The sequence below is a fragment of the Myotis nattereri genome (assembly GCF_964212035.1).
Source record: "Myotis nattereri genome assembly, chromosome: 7".
NCBI lineage: Eukaryota > Metazoa > Chordata > Mammalia > Chiroptera > Vespertilionidae > Myotis > Myotis nattereri.
Genome location: NC_138082.1, coordinates 24,333,472 through 24,357,500, shown reverse-complemented (window position 1 = coordinate 24,357,500; position 24,029 = coordinate 24,333,472). Strand labels below are relative to the sequence as shown.

Here is a 24,029-nt window from a genome sequence, read left to right as displayed (position 1 = left end):
CCAATTATAAATCCTGAAATACCAGTGAATCTCAAAGCCAAATGCAGTTTGCTTCATAATCAAATCCAATTATGAATTTTATGTATTAAGTTGTTATCTTCAAAAACAGAAAAAAATACATTGCATTCTAATGTAGCTATAATGTTTTCTTTCTGGTAGTGGAATTCAAAACAGCTATTTCTAATCTGTAACCTTCTATCAGGAGAGTGACTCATAAAAGATGAAATGATGATCTGCTTAAGTAGATCACTGCTATTCAGAATCAAGGTGTGGCTTTTGATGACTTTTAATAGAAAACCAGGGAAGAAAAATTACATTCTTCCGCCTCTTAAAGTTATAGAAAGACTTATTTTTACAAATAACTTTTCTCCCTTTAAGACAGAATTCTGAAGGGAACTATTTGCATTCAAAGTTGTCTAGAAAAATGAGCAATTGTTTTCTCTTTTTAAAGATAATCATTTATTGGCTTCCTTATTAAAAGCAGAAAAAGGGGAAGGGTTTTTTGTGTGTGTTTTTTCATTGAAACCAGATTGCAACATTTTTGACATTTTCTAGACAGAAAAGTAGAAAAAGACAAGGGACTTTCTTACAGTTATTCCTGTTAAATTGCTGTGTGTGGAGTGAGAAAAGCCATCAGTCATCACCTAATTGTCTTTTCTAAAAAAGATCATGAGTAAAGATCTGAATGTGCTCAGTGTCAACAATGATCACACAACTCAGCATTTCTTTCAACATCTAGAAATAACAGTAGTACTCTTAACATTGAAGAAAATGTAGTGTTTAGAGAGTTAATCAAACTCCATTTTCTTTCAGCTTCTGAGTAGATTGTCATGGCTCCTTTAATTTTGTGCCTAGATAAGTGGAGGATTTCTTTTGCCATCTTCTTCTATTTTATCTTTCCACAATGTAGGATCAGAATGAGCGAAGCTATCGCATTGTCCGGACAGCTGCCAGGAACACTGATATCAAAGGTCTGAATCCTCTGACTTCCTATGTTTTCCATGTCCGGGCCAGGACAGCAGCTGGCTATGGAGATTTCAGTGAGCCCCTGGAGGTCACAACCAACACAGGTAAGAAGTTCTGAAGTTCTTTTGACCATTCAGGGCAAGTCCTATTGCAGGAAAATCCAAGGTGTTGCACATCATTTTTGGTTAGGCAAACGTTTTGTTGCAATGAACAATGACTGTAACTTGGAAAACGTCATGCTATTTAGAGAAGAGCATTTTAAAATAATATTATTTGACCTGTTTTTTCATGTGATTGAAAAAAAAAAGTCTGTTTTGTTTGTTTCCAGCATTCTATAAACCGTGAAAAATGAGATCACTGAACCAATTGAGAGTTGCATAGCTAGGAAATTTTCCTCCTGGGAAGACTGGAAAAAGGGCCATTTTTTTCCCTTTCCTATTTATTTCTAGGAATCTTTTTAAATCAAGTCAGACCATTTTTGTTTGTTTGTTTGTATGCGTGTGTGTATTAAAGCCCTTTTGGACAAATATATCAACTCTTTCAACATTGTGAGTTGGACCAACTGGTTGATTAAGTAAAAAATATTAACAGAGGGTGTACACATCAATAAGCAGGTTACATAAGATATCTCCACATCCATAATTAACTAACCAAAATTGAGCCCAGTTGATAAGGAGATGGTGGAGTAGAATTTTTGACATCAGTTCTAGAAAGTAATTATATTCACAAATTATTAAATAAATAAAAAAAGAACAAAAACAAAAGCAGAGGAGAAAGTACTCCAGAATTAAATTGGTAGGGGTTTGACATCCTTTGGGATTATCCTGGAAGCCCTCAAGGAGGAAGTGGCCTTTCAACTGGACACTAATAGGCAGGTTTTTGATAGTTTTGGGAGGTGTGGGAGGGAGAGGAACATTCAAAATTGCTTGTCCTTTCTGAAATTTCCCACTAAGGAGTGCATCAGATTTTTATGTAAGAGTTAGGAGTAAGAGAAAAAAGGAAAAGAAGAAGAAGAAGGAAAAAAACAACAACCCACCTTCCTGGTGATGTTTACCACAGGATTTAATAAGAATCTTCTGGTTGACTTTTTTCATGCAATTATGAAAAGAATGCCCTTGTCTCATTAAGGCTGCCTTGGAAAACGCTGTTGCATGAATACTTAACGAAGGGCAAAGAGGCTGTGAGCATTCTAAATGGCTTCAGACATTTGAAACTTGTGACCCAGTCAGAAGTGCTCCCTCTTAGGACCTTCCCAAAGGTGATCCTTGTGTGACTGTCTTTACCAGTGCCTTCTCGGATCATCGGAGATGGGGCCAACTCCACAGTCCTTCTGGTCTCCGTCGCTGGCAGTGTGGTGCTAGTGGTCATTCTCATCGCAGCTTTTGTCATCAGCAGGAGGTAAGCACTTAAGCCACTCACTGAACCACCCTCCCTTCCCAGTTTTTATGAGGGAGCTTTTTGTCCCCTCCACACAAAGCTGAAGCTTTGATTAGCATTATAAACACAACATTTGCATCTCAAGCCCCATTCTCTTGGCTTTGATCTCCCCACACCCCTCCTGGAGCTGCTGACTGTACCCTGGTGGGAGCTCTCAGAGTTGAGAGCCTGGAAAGACCCAACTAATTCCAGGAAACCAAGCTGCAAAGCAAGCCGGTGGGAGACTTCTAGATGCTCTAAGCTGTAAGGTGTTACATTTATATGTCTCTTAAGCTTGGACTTACTGCCAAAGGCAAAAAAGAGAAAGCCTTATAAAACTTGGGACCAAAATTTGTGCTCTGCCATTTGTCAGCTAAATTACTTAACCACTTTGAGTCTTGGTTTTCCTTTTATTAAACAAGGGTAATGATATCTGCTTCAAAGAGTTATTGATGGAGACATTTGATAGACAAAGTAGATCATATGGCACACAGTAGGTGCCTCCGCATTTCCAGACAGTATCCATTGAGTATATTGTAGGCATAGCATTATTCTTGGAAATAAATATAAAACAGCCAATTACTTAGTCTCTGTAACTTTACAATCTAACTTGAAACTTTAAAAACAATCTAGAAAAGAAAGAATTAAAAATGGTTTGGCAGCATATCTCTTTGAAGCAGTTTTTCTTATTGCTGTTGCATCCATCTGCTTATTAACACTGCCTGGAGCCTCTGGAGGGAAAGAGGTGGTAGGGGCAGGCAGCTGCTCTTCTTCAACCTGTGCCCACATCTAGGCCTTCTGTATGTCCTGTGAGCAAAGCTGCCCCTTCTCTGATCTCATGCCCGTACCATCCACTGTTTCACAAGGTGAGGCTTTGGGGAAAACAAACAAACCCACAAAAAATGCACAACCTAAAAATGTCAAAATGATCCTCTTAAACATAAGCCTTTCATGTTAGGGAAGAGGAAAATGATACACAGAAAGATGTAGTACTTGTCCAGATCAGGACACTGGCCTAGTGGCAGCACTTCTCTGGGACCCCAGAAGCCATGCCGGGCTCTCAGGCCACTGCGGCATTATCTCTCTCTGCCTCTTCTGTTGGTGATCTCACTGATGTCACAAATATGCCTCTGGCTATTTCCAAATATGCCTCTTGGCAAGTGACCATGCCTTTCCCTCGCTTTGGTAATACATTATAATTAAGGTGATGACCATATAGCTTACTTTGCCTGGATATGGTCCCAGTTGTCACATGTATTTATTAATATCACTCTCCAAAATTCCTATTATATAGAGATCAATTTTGATCACTTTAACATAGTATAGAACAACTCCTCATGGTGTGTGGGAACCTACATTGGTCATCCTACTAGTTTTTGTTGGTGCAAAGTCTAAACTAGATAAGTTTGATCAGAGTATCTGGTTCTATCCTGAAGAAGTTAAATCTACCACAACTCTCATCCTTGTTGCTATAATGCACATATCCATGTATACATGCCTGATCCATCCTATGTGATGGTACATCTTGGTCTTCGGACATTTGAGCTGGCCTGAACAGAACTTGAATTTCCAGTGTGCTTTGCTTCCCTGGCATTGATTTTGGAAGTAAATCAAGATGGCATGCTTTCTTGTCCATTGCCATTTGATTTTGTGGATGTATATACCTGCCAGGCATATAAACACTTGGGGAATGGTATGCATTAATATATATTCATCTGATAGTGGGACAGAGGTCAGATGGGGAGAATAAAAATTATAGAGCATTTCTTTCATTATTACATATTTCTGCATTTGAAAATTTCACAGTATATATAAACAACTTCTGTTATCAGAAAATGTAGATGTTTAAAAGTCTAAAAATAGAAAACCATTATTAATTAACTTAACTTCTAAAAAATATTTGATTGAAATCCAGCACCATGTGATTCTCAGAACCATTTGAGACAACTCATGTTTCCAGGAAGTGGGTCTCTCCTTGTGTCTCCACCTTCTCTCTGATGTTGGTTGGAAGCATTTTCTAGTTGTAGTTCAAATTTCTTGGAGATTTACCTTTAAAAAAAATATTTTAAGTTGCCCTGAATATAGCAGTCAAACCAGAGTCATAAGTCACCTCATTATAAGTTTCTCTTGGATGCTCTTCTGCTTGGATGAAAAGGAAGGGAAATGTAATGCAGGAAGACAAGTTTATTAAAAGCCATAGCTCTAGAAAATAGCATCGCAAGCCTGATGACTTAATTTCCTCTCGGCTTTTATTGATCACTTTATTATTTAAGGCAGGATTGATAGCAGGATGCATTGGATTTCCAATTATGAGTCCCCACCTTAGAGAATTGAGCCTGTCGAGTTACCCAGCGATGATTCCTGGCCCTTCTTCCCCATTAAAAAAAAAAAAAAATGTCACTTCCCAAGGCTGATAAACACTGCTTGGTGATTGGTCCTCAATGGATCATTTTTTAGAAAATGAAATGTCAACCCCTTGCCCTCCTATTGATTCTGCTTTAGTGTCGGCCATAAAGCTGTCATGGGGAAGGCTGCCGGGAGCCAGGTAGCGACAGGTTTTGCTGGGGCGGATGCACACTCAGCTGATTCTTCTTCACACGCAGGCGTGTGCTTTGTCATGTTCCTCGGCAAATGTTGAAGTGGGACAAGAACAGGTGAAGAGAGAGAAGACAGGTCTTGTGGATAAAAGTCTGGCCCATGCTTTTAGTGAGAGTGCAAGTGAAAGGTGGTAAATGGTACCCCCAAAGTAATCTCGTCACACTGCAGCCAGCAGTCCAGGAAAGCAACAATGAGACTCCCTCCCCTGGAAAGTGATGGGGCTGCTTCTGGCTTCTTAGAACCACATAATAATGATGGCAGAATGGATGCTAGAGACAGACCCCTTACAGAGTGATTCCCCCCCACACACACACCTGAATCCAACACTGCTGATGACATCTGAGGGTTTTAAGATGGGCAGGGACCCACAGCGTGAGTGAGAGAAAGTCTGAGTACCTCAAAGAGAAAGTCTGTTTGGTGCTAATTTGTCCTTTAACAAGAGGAAACGGCCTCAGGCTCACAGCTGGTATCTTACTAGATTTTTTTTTTTTTACTAGTAATTGTGTCATTTATTTCATCACATTGGGATTATGCTAAGAAGCCTGAGCTTTAGGCAAGCCAAAGTAAGCTTCAATTTTTTTAATGAAAAGATCCACATTTTTCTTTTGGCTAACTTGGATGTGTAAACATTTAGGGATCTTAGTGACAGTCCAGCTACTAAGTTTATAAACTTTATATATTTAAAATGATATGTTATGCAAAGTACGTTGAGCACGATATGCTGTAAGTTTTTACCGCCCACATTATATTAAGCAAATTAACTTACCTTTTTTATAGGCGTCTTTGATTAGTATCATCCCCATCAATCCAGTGATATTTTAAGGATTCTGTCAGCTTTTTGGAGAAGACAATTGTACTTGCTAACTGGATTGTTTATAAAGTGCAGCAGTTCTTGTACACCCCATGAGATGCTATCCCTAGAAATGTTACTGCAAACCACAAATGCACATTCTCTTAGCAGACAGCCTCATTTGCCCATTTGTCTATAGGTACATATTTGTAAACTCTACAGTGCAACCACTTTATTGCTTTTTGAAGTGATTTTTGGAAAGACTATTAACAGTGACATTATAAAATGCAATGATGAGGTCAGAAGCTTTAGGATGAATGATAAAATGTGTTAAATTTTTCTGACACTCCACCCCCCTTTATCTTAATGATTTAATTGGGTTTCTTCCAGAAGCATCACAAATAGTATTAATTTGGGTTGCTTTAGGCTAGTGTATCTTCCCCAAATAGTACTTTATTGTTCGAGTATGAAAATCCCTTTTAAGAAAGGACCAAAACACAGGATGACTCTTTTCTAAGATCAGAAATAAGTATTGGCTGATAATCGAGCATAGCTGCTTTGATACTGACCTTCTGATGATTGCAAGTGACTCTGGGTTTCCATTTATATTAGGGGTATAAAGTACTCCTTTTACCTGAATTAAGAAAAAGAAGTGAATTGACTTTAAGAAAAAAAATGAAGTGTCTATGACAAAATTTGTGGGGGAGTTACACCAATGTTTCTTGTTTAGGAAACTGAGGAATTCTATCACTGCCATCTCGTATATCAGGAACTTGAGGACTAGAGAGGCGGTTAAACAATCAACTGAACCAAGGTCACACAGTTGGTTAGTTGCTTGATCCGGACAGGAATCCATCTCTCCTGACTTCCAATACTGGCATAGATAGGTTATTTTAATGTCTTCTTAACTGGAGATTTGACCTACATCAAAAGCTAACATCGACAGTTCTATCATATCAAAATTGTAAGAGTCTGTCAGTGATGCTGGTAATAGTTGTAATCTGTGAATTAATGTCAAGTCTAATAATGCATACTATAAAGTCAGACATTGCAAGTTGGTTTTGTCTTCTTAGGAAGGTTAAGATTGGCCACTTTGAAGCCAACTGTTCAAGTAGTGCTAAACCAGTTACCATTCAGTCTGTATCTGCCTTTCCCTGGTGTCCTCATTGGAATATTATGATCACGTAGGAATGAATGCACTTAAATGGTAGCCTAAATTGGCTCTGATGAAGCCATGTAAATTCATACAATCAGGGGCAGATGGTACTGCAGGAACATCTCAAAACGACCTTCCTGCAACGTACGGTTCAATTCCAACCATTTCAAAACGTTGCTTGCGAAGAACATTTAGCCATCATTTGGTTCAAGAACAATGACAGCTTAAGGGAGGGAATAAAGTAGGATGGCGTCTATGAATCATCATGAGTGATGCCACTGAATGCTAGAAAGGGTTCTCCTGGACCCAGCTAGTTATGACCTTGCCTTATCTTCTTCAATCTGCAATTTAGCTGAATAAATTACTTACCTTTTATTAATTAGTTTTGGAACAGTGAACCACATCAATCAAATCCATCCACTTGGTCAGGGAAGTTAGTATTTTAATAAAAGCTGGGTTTCAGCTGCGCCCCTGGTCTCTCCCCTCCACTGTTTGGTTTGTTTTATTGAGGATCGTCAAGGTGCCAGGAACAACACATTGGTTGGGAGGGCAGCACAGGGGCTCCTGCTGATCCTCAACAAAGTCTGTTAATACTCTTATTGTGCCTCCCTTTGACAGAGGGAGGGCTTAGCTCCTTGGCTTTCAAAGTTTCACCTGCAGAGGGGACGCTTTTCTGTGACTCCTGCAGTTGAAAGTTACCATGTTTCCTTCTGGAGCATTTGCTAAGCAACCACTCCCCTCCTTGCCCTTTTTAAATCAGCTTGCCCACATCTTAATAATTAGAAATTCTTCAACAAAGGTTTCCTTCTGCCATTCAGGTGATCTGCCTCGGAGATCAGTATGGAGTTAGCACATCTTGGGTCAGCCAGCCTGTGGTTTCCTCCAGGCTGGCTGACCCAATAAAACGCTTCAGTGGGCTTGCTTTCTTGGGACAATAAAGGCCACATTGTCCTACCCTGAGACAAGGAGAAAGGGTCATCAGGTGACAAAGGTAGAGCAGGACCGAGGCATTTGAGTTTTCAAGGTATTATTAAAAAGCTAATAGGCTACAATTAGCCTTTGAACAATAATTCCAGTGTTTCTTTTCCAGCATTCCCTGTACTTTTGTAGGGTCCTCTCCTCCGAGTCACACTGCAAAGTAAAGAAGTTTTGCCTCTAATTTAATTCCCCCTCCAGGTTTAGGAGTCTGAGGAAAGGATGGACATGTCAGCCTTATAATTAATGATCCCTGCCATTTTGCATTTCCTCCGGCTTTGCACGTATTTAATGAATGTGCTAGATATGAAACAGATAACCCCACCCCTGGGCAGCTTGAGGCCCCTTGTTTCTGTAGGTGCATACCAGCGTTTTTATGAGCTTAGTTGGTACCAAAGCTCTCCTGCTGTATGCATTTCCCCTCCCCTGCCTCTTTTTAAAGGAGAGATGTTCCAATCAGTATTGGAGATCTAAAGTGGTTTAAAAGATACACTTGTAATTTTAGATAATGCTTTTAGGAGCTCTGATAAGATACAATCTCTGAGGCTGGCAGGATCCTATCACTCCCTTGGGACGAAGCCAGGAGGATTTTCCCTGACATGAAATGTTATTTTCATGGTCCCTGACTTAACACTCCTGTTTCCTTTAAAAGGGGAAGGGTGGGGAGAGGTTTGGATGGGACTATATCTTTCTTACGAATGTTTGGTTGCAGCATACTTAAATTTGCTTGGTTTCCTTGATGAAGAAGTGGATTTTGAGAGCAGAGTGGAATACAATTTAAGTGGATTTACTGAAATAAAATGTAAAATTACTTATCTTTAACTCTCATGCTATCGTATAGCTTCATCTGCACTATGAGAAGTATGTGAAGTGTGAGCCAGATCAGGGCAGACACACTCCAGTACTTGCTGAGAGGGTCATGGGTGAATCTCTTCCCTGCTGCCCCCGTTCCCTTGTCGGTACAGTGGGACTGAGTGTGTGTGTGTCTGCCCGATTGCTCTCATAGAGTTATGGTGAAGATGCAACTAAATAGTACATGTGAAGACTGTTCCAAAAGTGAACTACAAACTAAAAAGACAGACTGTTATTTGGGACTGAATTAGACATGCTTTGCCTTAACTATCGTAACTGGGTCTCTGTTTACTAAGCTGCTTCCTGCTTTGCAAACAGTTAGGGGAGGAGTAATGAGAGCACTTTGAAACGTTAAATACAGTGCAAAAGTGCAAGGTGTTATTATTTGCAAGGGAATTACACACACTGAGGGACATCTGTTGGCTCTGAGGGGCTGACTGTGGAGCTGGCTCCTGCATTGCTGACAATGAGGAGAGGAATGCGGGTGAGCGGCCTGGAACATGTGACCGTGACAGGGCTGCCTCTGTCCTCGCCCGGCTTGATAGGTTCTCCCTTTACATGATCGTCTGCCCTCTCTACTTGGTCACAGTCAGGAATTGGTTACCAGATTCCAACAGGACCACACTGGCCTGCAGGGAACCTTTGTCACCTCAGAGCCTCAGTTTCCTCATATGTAACAGTCTTGACTGATCTCCTCTTTAAAGCTCTGAGAAAATACAAAACGATTATAAACTCCAATGTCAACTTGACATTTTTGACAGAAACATAAATGTATGCATTGTATGCATTAATTTGGTCTCATCTTTCCAAACTTTAAAGATCTGTAATAGCAACTGAGTTAATTTTTCAACTTCTTTATGTGATATTTATACACATATATATGCACACATATCCTATGTAATAAAAGCCTAATATGCTAAGTATCTGACTGTTTGTTCGACCATTCGACCAGTCACTATGATGTGCACTGACCACTAGGGGGCAGATGCTTCAACTGGTGGTTTAGCTTGCTGCTGGGGTCCGGCCAATTGGGACTGGGAGAGATGGGTTAGACACGCCCTGGAGCCCTCCTGCGGTTCCTCCTCAGCCCCGATCGTGCACCAGTGGGGCCCCTCGGCCTGACCTGCTCCCTCTAGCAATCCTGGATCCCCAGGGGATGTTGGAGAGCAAATTTTGGCCCAATACTTGCAGGCCAGGCCGAGGGACCCCACTGGTGCACGAATTCATGCACCAGGCCTCTAGTACATATATAATGTATTAAGACTACTGGCTTAAGTTTTATATATAATAAAGATTTTTGATTCCCAAAACTTTATAGCAAAGCCGATCTCACTCCTAGAGGGTATTTGGAAAAATAGTGAATGCCAACTGCAAGGCCATACACCATTTTTTGGAAAGAGAATTAGACTACAAATGGAAACTTCTCATTTTCACTTTTGCAAATTTTCTACAAACTCTTAAGGAATGTAATCTAGTACAAAGAAAATATTTACCCTTGAAAGTTCCATTAATAATTGAGGATTTTTGTATGCAGCAGCTGAAACCAATAACCACAAGACTATTGCTTTAAGAATATCATATAATATGATAATGAGTTACCTATCACATACTGAACATTATTGCTATTTGATTTATGCAACATTCTTCCATGGAAACTATTTTAACTTAGAATACATACGTGGAACTTAGCCAATAAATTTATAATCTATCTTCAATAATAGACATTTCTTTGAGGATTTGAAGTTGTAATTTTTTATAAAATATTTGCTTTATCACCTCATTTTAATATAGTGGTTAGGAGCAGAGGCTCTGCGCTCTGACTACTTGTGCTGGAAACCATGATTCACTAACAAGATGACAGATTATTTACCTTGTTACTTCACTCCCATAAACCCCAGTTTTCTCATCTGTGAAATGCTTGACATATTATGGTATCAAAAACTTAGGTTCTTTCAGCTTTTGAAATTTGTTTTCTATTTTAACATTTTTTAATAGACGGAGTAAATACAGTAAAGCCAAGCAAGAGGCAGATGAAGAGAAACATTTGAATCAAGGTACGAAACATTGGATTAGAAATAATTTTAGTTTTAGACCATGTCTCCTGTTTTCAGTTTAGAAATATCTGAATAATATTCACATAGCTGTTCATATTATATTTCTTTTATAGGATTATCTGAATAATATACTTTGGGGTATCAAACTGAAGTAGGTCAGTGGGGATTCTTGAAAGTGAGATTAAAGATGGGGGTTGGGGAAATTCCTTTAGAGCCTTTTTCCCCCACTTTTTCCTTCTTTTATCCTCCACTCTGAAAAGGTATTGGTCTAGCTCAGTGGTCGGCAAACTGCGGCTCGCGAGCCACATACGGCTCTTTGGCTCTTGAGTGTGGCCACGTAGTTTCAATCGCACTGTACGTGCGTGCCCGCATGTGGTATTTTGTGGAAGAGCCTCACTCAAGGGGCCGCAGTTTGCCAACCACTGGTCTAGCTGGCTCATTTTTGTAGTTGGGTGGCAATAAACAGGTAACAAATTTTTTTTCACATTTGAAGGTAACAATTTTGGAGAAGGGATAAGGAATTGAGCTGTAATTGCTATACCTCCTCTTCCCCCCAATATGTAGAATTCAGGACCATCAATATTTCTTTAGTGGATTTTAGTTCTTTTGATCCAAAAGGGATCAATGAATAAATTCAAAGAATTGGCTCTAGAATGACTTGAGGAAGAGACAAGACTCTTAAGTGGACAGAGGATGATAACCCTTCAGGAACACTGTTCATTAGAAACTCTGAGATGATAGCACAGTGCTCTCCATCTGCACTGGCCAATATGTTAGCCAACAGCCACATGTACTGTTAGATACTTGAAAAGTACCTAGTGTGAAGGAGGAAGTAAATTGTAAATTTTATTGCATTTTAACTAATTAACATTTAAATAGCAACATGTGGCTAATAGGCCCCCTATTAGACAGCGCCAGGAGGTAAAAGGAAGAGAGAGGCTAGCAGTAGGAAGAATAATCTTGAGAAAGATTTTCTTGGGTGGAGTATCTACAGTCATAAAGGCTATGTAGGGCTTGACAACTTTTTATTATTTACCTTGTTTTCTTAAACATTTTTTAATTTGCACGATGTATATATTTTTAAAAACAAAAATGTAATTTTTCTGTGATAAGGATAAGACTGACCGGCCCCAAAAATCAAAGGGATTGGGACATTCATTGTCTTATACCCTCTCAGTGCCCCAAAGCCCCAGGAGCTCAGGCAGGGGAAGGAGAGGTGTGAATGCCAGCCGAAAGTTCCCAGGAGTTATAGTGCATCCCCTGGTGGTTCCAGAGGTCACATTCTGAATTTTTTTGCAAGTGGCTGTGGGATATGGCTAAATTACACTTTCTGGTATTCAAAACATTCACAGTTAGGCTACATTTCCTTAGCTAAAGCTTCCAGGTGAAGCTTCAATGTCTTTACTTTTTCCCAAAACAGAAAAAAAAAGTGGAGATCCAATGGAGAGGCTATATTCTCAAATCAATTTGCTGAGATTATCCCTCTTGTCCATTTTCACCTAGGTTTAATCTTACTTTGTTAATTGTTGGTCACATATTTAGTTGGTCCAGATATTGGGCAAAAGGGTAATACCATGTAGACAAGGCCAGTTGAAAAAGAAAGTTCTTATCATCTCACTAAAGGAGGATAGCTGGAGATGGTGAGTAGGAGAAGGACAACTGATGAGGAAACAATATTCAGCTAACACATTCCCAATTTCCTTATAGAACTCTCATTTTCTCCCTGGGATGAGTTGTTTTTTTAAAAAAATTTGTCCTTGAAGTGTGAAGATATTTCAGGAAGTCAGGAGACCTGCAGCCTCTTAAGTAGTTAACGATTCTTTGTTTACCCACTAATGACAACCAGAGTAAGAATTTAAACTTTGTCATATGTCTACACCAAGTCTGTTTTATCGTGCTAAGAAAACGTTCCCTGTGCTAAGTATTTGTAGACTTAAGTTTATTAGTGGCTCCTGAGAAGTGTTTGGTCACTCTATCATGTGTCTATTCCTTAGGTGTTAGAACTTATGTGGATCCTTTTACATATGAGGATCCCAACCAAGCAGTTAGAGAATTTGCCAAAGAAATCGACGCATCCTGCATTAAGATAGAAAAAGTCATAGGAGTTGGTAAGTGTCTGTCTAATAAACCTATTTTCTTTGTGGGTATTAAATATCCATATATGATTATATAAATGCATATGGGTGTATCGTGCGTACATGTCTATATGTAAATATCTGTGAACATGACATTTCCTGGCTTTATGTAAAACACTAACACTGTGCCTGGCGGGTAATAAGCACTCAACAAATGTTTGCCATTACTCTTTCATCTTGAATGTGTTTCTGGTCCACAGTCAATTCTTTTTCTCTCCCAAAGGTGAATTTGGTGAAGTCTGCAGTGGGCGTCTCAAAGTGCCTGGCAAGAGAGAGATCTGTGTGGCCATTAAGACGCTGAAAGCCGGTTATACAGACAAACAGAGGAGAGACTTCCTGAGTGAGGCCAGCATCATGGGACAGTTTGACCACCCGAATATAATTCACATGGAAGGCGTCGTCACCAAATGTATGCGGGTCACTCCCTTTACAAAGCCAAGTTAGAAGTTCCTGGCAAATTAAACACACATTTCTTTCCAGGGAAATGACAGATGGAGCAGCCCCACTGATTGCTAATAGGAGGAAATCAGTGCAGGACAAGTCATTAATCTTGTAGTCAGCTCTAAATGGGTCTATGGTTTAGGCTGATACCACTCTTTCCAAGGCAGCTTGTGTGAGATTTTAGGGAAATTAATATTGCAGATTTTTGGTATGCCTTGCCATCTTTCAGATCTTTGCTAGACCCAACTGACTGTCACAAGGTAGGCACAAGCAGATGGTAAGCACAATAAATTTTAAGTACTTTTCATATAAAACACAACAAAAACCTCGCCACACCTTGTGCTCAAGGCTTCAGTTCCAGATGCAGGGAGTGGATCTTGGGAATCTTTATTAGGCTGGGGGATTTGCTTGTCTGCTCTGCCTGATTTATGGCTGCTGCAGTTCAGCACCCAGTTACAGTAACACCTGGTTGAACTTTCCTTTTTTAGTCCATTAGCATTCCCTGAGCCTGCGAACCACGCTTCAGTTAAAACACAACACAGCTCCACAGATGTATTTTACAAAGCAAACCCTGAATGCATTGGTGAGGCTGGCTAAGACCAACTTATAAAATGCCACATGGACAGCGCAGCTGAAGTGGTTATTACTGAAGGTGGCTCTGTTCCAGGAGCCTTAGTACCTCCTACAGTTCCTACAAGTCAAGGATCCTGTAAGCCTGGGACTATGGCTCCGGGAAGCCCAGGGTGCCTCTTACTTGATTCGAGGTGCCTGTGAAATGCATCATCAGACATTGTGTCTAAAGTGGCTGCTCCAACAGGTGAAGGGAAGGAGGGAGGGTTGGTTAAATATTAAACATTGGACATTAGACCTGAGGCCAAGGGGGAGGTCTGACACAGGGCATAAAATCTTTAAGAAGAGAAAAAAGTTACTAAAAAGTGAGAAAGTATACACTAGTTCAGAGGTCCCCACACTTAAACATGCATCAGAATTCTGAAAAACGTGTCAAATCAGTTTCCTGAACCTTGTCCTCAGGTGGGGTGAGGTCCAAGAGTTCAAATTTCAAGCTGTAAGATAAGCCAAAGGTGCATGTGGTTCCTGGGACCACACTTCAAAAACCTACGTTTAGCCCAGCGACCTAAGATTTACACACTGGCTAAGCAGGTGGCCTTGACTCGTTGCTCATATTTCAGTTTCCTCATCTGTAAAATAGAGATAACATAGAACTTGCCTTACAAGGTTATTTTGGATGTATTATTTAGGGTGGTTAGCATAATGCTTGGCACATAAAAAAACAACAAACTCTAAGTGTTAGCTGGTGTTATCATATCTTAAGAAGTACATCTTCCCCATATTCAGAATTCTTCAGAAAAAGGATCTTCAGGGAGAAGGATATACAGTTTTTCCACCTAAGGTGAAAGCTATAATTAGCATAGAATAGCTCTATTTGCTTTTTAAGATTAGTTTTACAGACAGGATATTTTTCTGTTGCCTGTGGCCTTAGGGGCTGTCCAGAGTCCTTCACTACTTTAATTAAAAGATAACATTCCGTCTAAATACTTCTGCAGGTCCAGTTTCTCAAAAGGAGGCTCTGTTCAGCTTGGGGTGTTTTTCCTGCGGCAGACAGTGATTTTCACAGCACCTCTGTAGAAGAGAGAAGAAACAGGGGATCTTTGTGTGAAAGTCCCACTGTGCCTCTAAAACCCACAGCTATTACAGCTGTAACTGTTATAAACGATTGGGTGCATTTGCATAATGCAGTTGTCACTGAATTAAAATGATTTAAAATTTCCACCAGAGGCGCTGTCCCCTCCCCCCACCTCTCCCCTAGCCACCCGCATCCCCCTCTGTTCCAGAGAAGGACCCACTTCCGCCCATGAGCCCAGCGTAGACCAATTTTATAAGCCCCTTTGCTTCTGCAGATATTCGTCTTTATTTCTCTTGTAGAGCTCATAAAGATTCTGACAAATGGATACTGTTAATAAGCAGAAAAAGGAATGTAGAAAAATTGTGAAGATGGTGCCAACAGTCGGACTAGGGAGGTGTGAGGGTGAAAAGGTGGCCTGGAAGAGTGTGAATTCATTACCAGCAGTTACTTGAGTAACTTTTTAAATTGACAAGGAGACTATAAATTCTCCGCACTACCCCCCTGTCTTTTGGATCCTCCACTCTCTTCTCCCGCATCTCCAGAGGGTCTGGTGAAATGGAAGTAGGTGTTAATGCTCCACCAGGAGGGTCACCCTTTCTCATGAGTTGACAAAGTATCTTTTGATTGAGGCAGGTTAATTAAAACTCATTTAGATGCATTTGTGTCTATCTGGAAGACTGGGGTCACAGATGTAGAGGGTAAATGAAGCTAAGAACTAAGAGCTTCCTGTTTAAATTGATGGCGAGTGGAGAGGTGGACAGGGACCACCCTCACCCTCTCCAGCCAAGGGGAGAGACTGGAAGTGGTTTGACTCATCCTTCAGTCTTCACCACGATTCCTGCTTTTTCTGCCAGCTTTCATTCATCACTTGAAATTAAAATCTCCAGGGTATTGGTTTCTAATCCAAAATGTTTGCTTCAGAAAGATTTCTTAGACAGGACGCCAAAAAACACAATCAAAAAACAAATTGATAAATTGTACTTCGTTGAAATTAAAAATGTCTGTTCTTCAAAATGGTTGCCTCTGAAACAAAGATGTGTCCTTTTCCCCTCACCAGAACAGTCTACTCTGATAGGGGTTCTGGGTGGGAAATGTATTTGTATAGAATAATTTTGGGTGCTTTTCAGCAGTGACGTATCCCAGCCCATTTTCCCTAAGTCCAAACAGTCCACAATTACATCAATGAAAGTGTGAATATTTTTGATTTATTATCAAACTAACATTTTATTTTCCTCTCAGGGAATCTTTTATGTTCTCTTTCCTCTAAAGCTTCCCTTAGTAAAATATTGAGGATTTATGCACTCCCTCCCTCCCTACTTCCACAAATCCCCTTTAGAAAAAAGGAATTTCAGACCTTGAGTCCATTGCCAGTGATTAAGAAACTAAAGAATGGTTCTAATTTCCTAAGGTTCTCAGAAAGAAAACTAAAGTGAAATAAAAATGGTGTTTCCCTATTTCCCCAAACCTTAACATGATTTTGGGTTTTTTTTGCCAAAAAGAGAGAGAGAGAGAGAGGATGGAGTGGAGACCAAGAATGTTCTAGTATTGAATTAAGAGTGCTGTCTAGGATAAAATAATTTAATGAGCTTTTTCTGTGATTTTGTTGTTGCTGATGTTGGTGGCTTAAGGAAACAAATAGAATAAGTTTATTTATAGAAAGGGAAAGAGAGACAAAAGGATACAACGCCTAATCTGAGCAAGGAGAAGAAAGAAGTTAATATTCATACTTGATCTTTAAGATGTGTCTGAGCAATGAAGTCATCAACATAGCCACTGCTTTCTGAAACTTGGGTTTCTTCAAATAAGTAAAAAAAGAAAAAGTCCCTGTCCATTGATTCCTTTAGTATCACACAAGTGGTTCTTCTGGGGACAAAATTAATTAATTATCCTAAAGATTTTTTTTTTTTCCGCCTTTAAACAGGCCTGCTCATTTATCTTCTTCCCCTTTGGCTTGAGAGAGCAATTATCCATTCATGTGCTCCCTGGGTACCAGAGGCCACTTTAGTTAAAGACCTTGTCAACAAGCCATGCAAAGGGTTAACCTTCCAGATGGAACTTAAACCTACTCATCTTTTTAATATTTCATTCTAGCTTTCCACAGCTGAGGCATAAGCTTGGCTTGTTTTAATTAAATTAGATCACACAAGACAGGTGTCTTGGCAGTAAAATTGTGCACAGCCCATTTTTATCTCATTAACTGCGGTGCTCATCAAGGGTTTGTGTTTTTCTTTCTCAAAACTCTAGGTAAACCAGTGATGATCATTACAGAGTACATGGAGAATGGCTCTTTGGATGCATTCCTCAGGGTATGTGACTGCTTTATATTAAACCCAAGAATGTTGGTATTCAGGAAACTCTTACAGACTCCTTGCATCCATTGTATTTGGTGGCATTTCCTAATGGGGCAAAGGAAGAAGGGGAGAAATAGAGAATGATGTGATTTTTAAAGACTATTAGAAAATCCATGTATTTGATTTATTCTTATATTGTGGTACTGTTTGAGTCTTAGGTTCCTTACAGGTGGATAATTTCCATCTGAAGCTGCAAACCCAGCTTCTCGGATATACTCACTTTACTAGTGAATTAATGACTTTGGTCAAAAAGGCCCAGAAATAATGTTTAATTTGATTGCATACTGGATACAGCTATCAGAAAAGATTCAAGTAATAGAAATGCTTGGTAAACATTAATTTGGCCTAAAGCTAATGAGATTGTTCCCCCTTCCTTTATATGCAGAAGAATGACGGCAGATTCACAGTCATTCAGCTGGTGGGCATGCTTCGTGGCATTGGGTCTGGGATGAAGTACTTATCTGATATGAGCTATGTGCATCGAGATCTGGCTGCACGGAACATTCTGGTAAATAGCAACTTGGTCTGCAAAGTGTCCGATTTTGGCATGTCCCGAGTACTTGAGGATGATCCGGAAGCAGCTTATACCACAAGGGTAAGGAGGATTTGCAACCTCTGGGTTTTCACTCTGATGAAACTATTCCACTCTGCTTGCTTTGATGCTTAAGTCCTCTGTGATTACAATAGGCTCATCATCCTTCAGAGCCTCTTCAGAGCCATGCATCCAGTTTTCTAGCATGTTTCCTAGACAGGGATTTTGAAACAGTCTCTATATGTGAAACCACTTTACAAAGCCACAAAGTAGCCCTTCACTTACTGTATTTTTTTTACACTTAATTTTTCTTCCCCTTCCTCCCTCCCTCCCACCCTTCCTGCTTTCTTCATTTTTTTTTTTTTTTTAGGTTTTCTATTTGGTTCTTTTTTATTATTAAAAATAATCTTATTTTAAACAGGACAGAGCATTGTTTCTAGCTGTTTGGCTACCAGCTCTGAGAGTTTATATACAGGATTTATAAAGCATTTACACTATGCAGGGTTTTCCAGTACCTAATGGCCTTCATTTTACTACTGGTAGATAAGCCAGGATTACAGGGCAGTTAAGAGTTATCAGTATACAGTTAATGGCTGTGCTATCTTAGCTGGGCCATCAGAATATAAGATACTAATGGAATAAGCACAGAATCATAAAAGTTATTGGCCATTAGGGCTGACACTGTTAAAATCAACATGAAGCAGACAGTTACCAGGCATTTAATGCTTACATTTTGCATCTGCAATCCTAAGCATTGGACTTTTTTTTGTTTGTTGTCTGGTTGGTTATTGTTTTTTCTTGTATTGTTCAGTTTCTTTGGTTCTAGTTTTGATTCTTACATATATCTTCTTTTGAATTCCAAGTGCATTCATTTAGGAAATAATGCATCTTTGTGAATATTGGGGATCTTTTATTTTGTCCCAGTAGTTAGAGAGAGAGAAATTAGAAGAGCCGTCTAGAATGATGCATTTACATAGATAAAACCTTAGCAAATTATTTAAGGAAGGCAGAGGCAGCCCAAGTGTCCGGTATGTCACACTTTTAAATGTGATGCACTAAGAGTGAATGACAGTGAATCAGTGCAATTGCCAGTACAATATATGTCCTGTTTATAGTAGCCCTAATAAAGCAAACTTTTAAATGATGGCCTCTTGAACAGCTTAAGGTTATGAATTCAAGTTGAATTAATTTCCCCGGATGGAGCGCTAGGAAATATGAAACTGTATTAAAAAAGACACTTGGGGCAGTCGGGGGGGGGGGGGGGGGAGCATTTTTAACAGTCTATTGCTTTACCAATTTTGCAGGTGTTTTCTTTTTTAATTAGATGGTAACCAAAATCCTACCCTCACTTTATTAAAGTCGATAATGGCTCTAGCATCTGCCATCATTTGGCTTCCTCTAAGAGCCTATTTAGTGTCCTCTCCTAGCTGTGTTGGGCATGTTTCTCAGACGGTGTAAGAGTAGGAGGAGAATGTGAATGATAAAAATTTTCATTTTAACTTCTTAGTTCATGATTTTAGGAGCAAAATTAAATATTGCCTTTGTGCTGCTGGGTGACAGAATTTAACAAGAAGTCAAAAGGAATATCAGCTGCACATCTATTGCTATGCCATAGTTAACACATACCTCCTAAAACCTGAGATTCCTTTTCCTCTACAACATCTCCTCGAGCAGAGCTTATAGGTAGGCTTTTTAAAAATAATTAAACTGATTACTTGTTCACTTCCCTGTGACAAAAGAAAACATCTGAGGAAAACTGTCTCTACATGGAAGACTTTAGTTAAGATAAACAAATCTCTTGTTATTGTTTGGAGAGCTATCTCAGGAATGCTTTTGTCCTGCTTGGCAAACATTAAAGACATTCAGAATCACAAATGGCACATCAGTAAAGTACTTTGGGAATAACTTATGGCTCGAATGTTCATAGGGTGGCAAGATTCCTATCCGGTGGACTGCGCCAGAAGCAATTGCCTATCGTAAATTCACATCAGCAAGTGATGTATGGAGCTACGGAATCGTTATGTGGGAAGTGATGTCGTATGGAGAGAGACCCTATTGGGATATGTCCAATCAAGACGTGAGTCTTTATGTTCTGAAATATATGCCTTAGCATTGAGATTCAGGAAGTTTCGCATTAGTGTATGATGGAGTGCATGTTGAGCTTGAAATGATACATTAAACTCAGGGTTCTTAATAAAAACGTGTCTAGTAATATAGTTAAACCTTATGGTGGTAGATTTCAAGGACCAAAATTACTATAGCCTAAGTGTTATCGTTTGGGAGATGGATCATATAGATAGATTTAGATAGATGCATAGAGTCGTGACATGGAGCAGTATTTGAACTTGGATAACTTCCAAATTCATACTGAAACAAAATTAAACTTTGAATTTGAAGAAAATGCAAGGATATATGAAAAACACACATTTCACATGTGATCAAATTGACATGAAAGGTTTATTTCGAGAAAACTAGTGAATATTTTAAAGCTGACAGAGTTGTAATTAGAGCTTGCCCCTTGAGGACTCGAAAATAAAGCTTCACTAAATGACCCTTTGTAAATTATGCACATCCCTTTAAACGTACCATCTGGACTACTTCGTAAGGGAGTATCCACAATGCCTGCAATTTCAGTAAAGCATTCAATAATGACACTAATAAGATTCCAGAGTAATAGAATTTAATTACAAACATCTCCAGTGAGAAAGGGCCAAAAAAAGAAAAGAAAAAACCCTACAGCACTGGGTTCCTAGAACACGTATTTGCTAATTCTGGGAAGGTTTTAGTTCTGGGGTTGGAAGTCAGATCACAATAAAATGAACACTCTTTGAACTTTAAAAATTATTTTAATATATGAGGTAAAATATTAGCATAGAGTGTTTATAGATTCATGGTATTCAATATCAATAGAAATTATATTTTAGGAAACGTCATCTTTTTAAAAATTCTCTCTGAGGTGGAATGTTACCTGACCATCTGTCACATCCTGAAACACAGGGACTTGCACAGCCTTAACAATTCAATGAAGAACCAGGTGTACTTAAGAAGCAGAATGCTGTTGCCTTATCAATAAAAGGATGTTCAGCAGAATAGAGAAGCTAATGAACTCCATGTCTAGTGGGGCAAAAAGAATTCCCTAACCAGATTAAGAGGAATGGTTGTGTTGACATTGGATTATCTGTAAATTGTAAAGGAAGGTTGGTAGCAGATGGGAGGAAAGACAGCAGCTAGCATAACTGATAACTGCAAACTGGAAAAGGCTGTAGAGGTGAAGGGTGTGCAATCTATTGTTTGATGTGACTATGCTATTATGCATATACCTTCAAGTACCTTTCCTGTAGCAACATTTGGTTTAGGGTTAGAGATTTTTGGAGGGACAAGGACAAACAACCTAAGTGAGTAAGTGATGTGTGTATTTACTTATTTAATTATTTGATATTTAAACTTTCCCCTTTTTTAAATTGAGAGTCATGGCCAAATGCTCATAACAGCAGATTGTCTAAAGATGTTGTTAGTTTCCCTGCCCTAAGTATTTTTAGAACCTGTAGTCTTGATAGTTCCTATATTATATTAAAATCATTTTGGTTGTTTTAAATTTTTAGCTGTCTGGCTTTATCCCTGAAAAAGCATCTGAAGCTGCTTTTCTCTGCAAATAACATTGATCTAGCATTCATGTGTATTTGTGTTCATGTTGGATTCTGTGTAGAACAGGAATCAATAGGAAATGTAACTGGAAAATTACTTTGCTGAGTAGAATTTGGCATATGGTGAATGAGTCAAAGTAGCTGTTGAAAATATGTCAAACTTATCAAGATTTTTGTTGGTTTTAATCCTCTGCCCTCCAAAACATTCAGCAGTAAACTGAGAAAATATGCTTTGCTAACCCACAAGTCATCTTGCAAGCTGGCAGTGGATAGAGAGCTAATGAAGGAGTATTAAACAGTCTGAGAGATTATAAGAAATTGTGTTACCCCGGCATTAGCCCGATGTTGCTTGCATTGTCATCAGTTCAATATAAAACATTTTCCTCAAGTCTAGAGCCAACACCATGCACCTGGAAAGATAAAAGAAAGTGAGGGAATCAATGTGATTACCTAATGTGATTACCGGAAATAAGAATAATGTTCAGTAAGATATCATATAGAAGTCTACTTTAGAACTAAATACATACTAATACAACAGGATGTTGGCAAAAAAAAAAAAAAATGGGGAAAAAAAGGATCACAGGCCTTAACAAATCACCAGATGATTGTTAAACTGAAACAGTGTGCTGGTTAAAAAGACAAGAAGTCATATTGGTATGTAGAAACTGCACCCAACTGAACTGGCCATGTTGTGTTGAAGGCTAATTGTTCAGCAGCAAATAGACCCACCACAGGGTGAATGCAGTGTGGTCATTGAGGTGGCTACAGCCACTGGTCGTTTCCTTAGCAACTATCACTTGGTGGGAAAGGGACTGGAGTGGAAAGACTGATTTGAAACAAATAAAACTTTAAAAAATCCCCAAACAGGCAAAAGCACCTCCAGAATCTCATAGGATACCCATAAACAAAGTTTATGAGTCGCCAAGAAATTATGAAGTAATTCCCCTCTTTAAATTTGGCATGAGTCATGCTGTATTGCATTACTGGGATTTACGCCATGAAGAAGGGGGGTTTAGAGAAAAGTCAATAAGAAAAATAAGTAATACCTGTGAAGACAGATTAGGAAAATTAGAATTAGAAAAAAGACTGTTGAATGATTTATTTATGGCTCACTAGACAGTGAGACCACTCTGGGTAGTAAGACAATTATTATCTACATTATAACTTTTTTCCTTAGATGTGCCTGTGACCCCTTTAACATAGAAATGCCTAAAAGAAGATGAAAAATGTTTTAGCTGTCACTTTTAAAAAAATATGCTACACCTTTAACAGGGTCAAATGATAGCCAAATAAGATGAAGAAAGAGGTACAGAATTGGCATAATGGTGTATTTTGGTCTCCCAAAAGTAGAAAAGGCTGGGCATCTAGAAAGATTGAGAGGTGTGCTATTTCAGAGGTTGGCAGTGTCTTCTGGGTTGGGAGTCAGGGAGGTGGTCTCTGGTTTTGACCCATTAGCTGTCTGAGCAAGAAGATACAGGCTTAAAACGATGTAAAGAGACTTGCATTTTGAAGGGAGCTATTAATAATACTTCCTATGGGAGGCCTTTAACAAGGTTAGGGTCTCTTTTTCCTAAGAGTATTTTGCAGATGCTTGGGAACAGAGTGAAGAAAGTCATTGCCCTGGGATAGCTGAGGGTCAGACAACCACCATTTACTGATGTAATTGGATTCTAATAACTGGAACATTGATGCATCTTCACTGGAGAGCTTCAGGTTGGCTTGGCCTGCCATTTGAGAACACCTCATAGCAACAGCAGGCTTGCCTACCCTGTTGCCAGCAATGGGCAGGTCCAGCTTGGCTTCTGTGAAGGAATTGGAGATGTTCCCATGCTCAAGCTTGCTGGAAGCTTAATGTACAGGGAACTTGCCCATCAGGAGGGTGAACAGCTAACAACAGCTTGCCTGGCAGCTTAACATATCATCCTGTTTTCTTCAATAGGTGATTAAAGCCATTGAGGAAGGCTATCGGCTACCCCCTCCAATGGACTGTCCCATCTCACTCCACCAGCTGATGTTAGATTGCTGGCAGAAGGAGAGGAGTGACAGGCCTAAATTTGGGCAGATTGTCAACATGTTGGACAAACTCATCCGCAACCCCAGCAGCTTGAAGAGGACGGGAACCGAGAGCTCCAGGTGAGCCATGCTTACTGAATAGTGATGTATGAAAGAAAACATTAGAGATGGCAGGCCAGTGGTGACTCACGTTAATTCCTGCCTCTTAATAAGAGGTCACTTCATAGCTCTCTGCAACTTGGGTGGTTTCTTCCTCAATTAGTGAAGTATTTATGGTAGTTCACTTTACCATTTTGAAGAGCCAAATATCTGTCAGGCCTCAAGGAATAGTTAGAAAAACAAATTAAAAACAACAACACAGCAACAACAAAATAACTAAAGTGCTTATTTTAGGATGTTGGACATGGACATTTTGAAAGAGGGATGAAATGTACTTTTGGAAGACATTCAGGTTGCTAGAT

General features: G+C 39.4%; 1 protein-coding gene across 1 annotated transcript in view; it reads left to right on the top strand.

Moving 5' to 3' along the window:
* EPHA4 (EPH receptor A4) overlaps nucleotides 1-24,029 on the top strand; it is a 137,036-nt gene that overhangs the window by 101,139 nt on the left and 11,868 nt on the right. Inside the window, exons 7-15 of the mRNA XM_081095395.1 lie at nucleotides 911-1,070; nucleotides 2,253-2,364; nucleotides 10,749-10,807; nucleotides 12,802-12,915; nucleotides 13,166-13,351; nucleotides 17,273-17,334; nucleotides 17,765-17,974; nucleotides 19,839-19,988; nucleotides 23,495-23,688. Coding sequence (XP_080951521.1) covers nucleotides 911-1,070; nucleotides 2,253-2,364; nucleotides 10,749-10,807; nucleotides 12,802-12,915; nucleotides 13,166-13,351; nucleotides 17,273-17,334; nucleotides 17,765-17,974; nucleotides 19,839-19,988; nucleotides 23,495-23,688 — 1,247 coding nt within the window. The remainder of the gene's footprint in view (nucleotides 1-910; nucleotides 1,071-2,252; nucleotides 2,365-10,748; nucleotides 10,808-12,801; nucleotides 12,916-13,165; nucleotides 13,352-17,272; nucleotides 17,335-17,764; nucleotides 17,975-19,838; nucleotides 19,989-23,494; nucleotides 23,689-24,029) is intronic.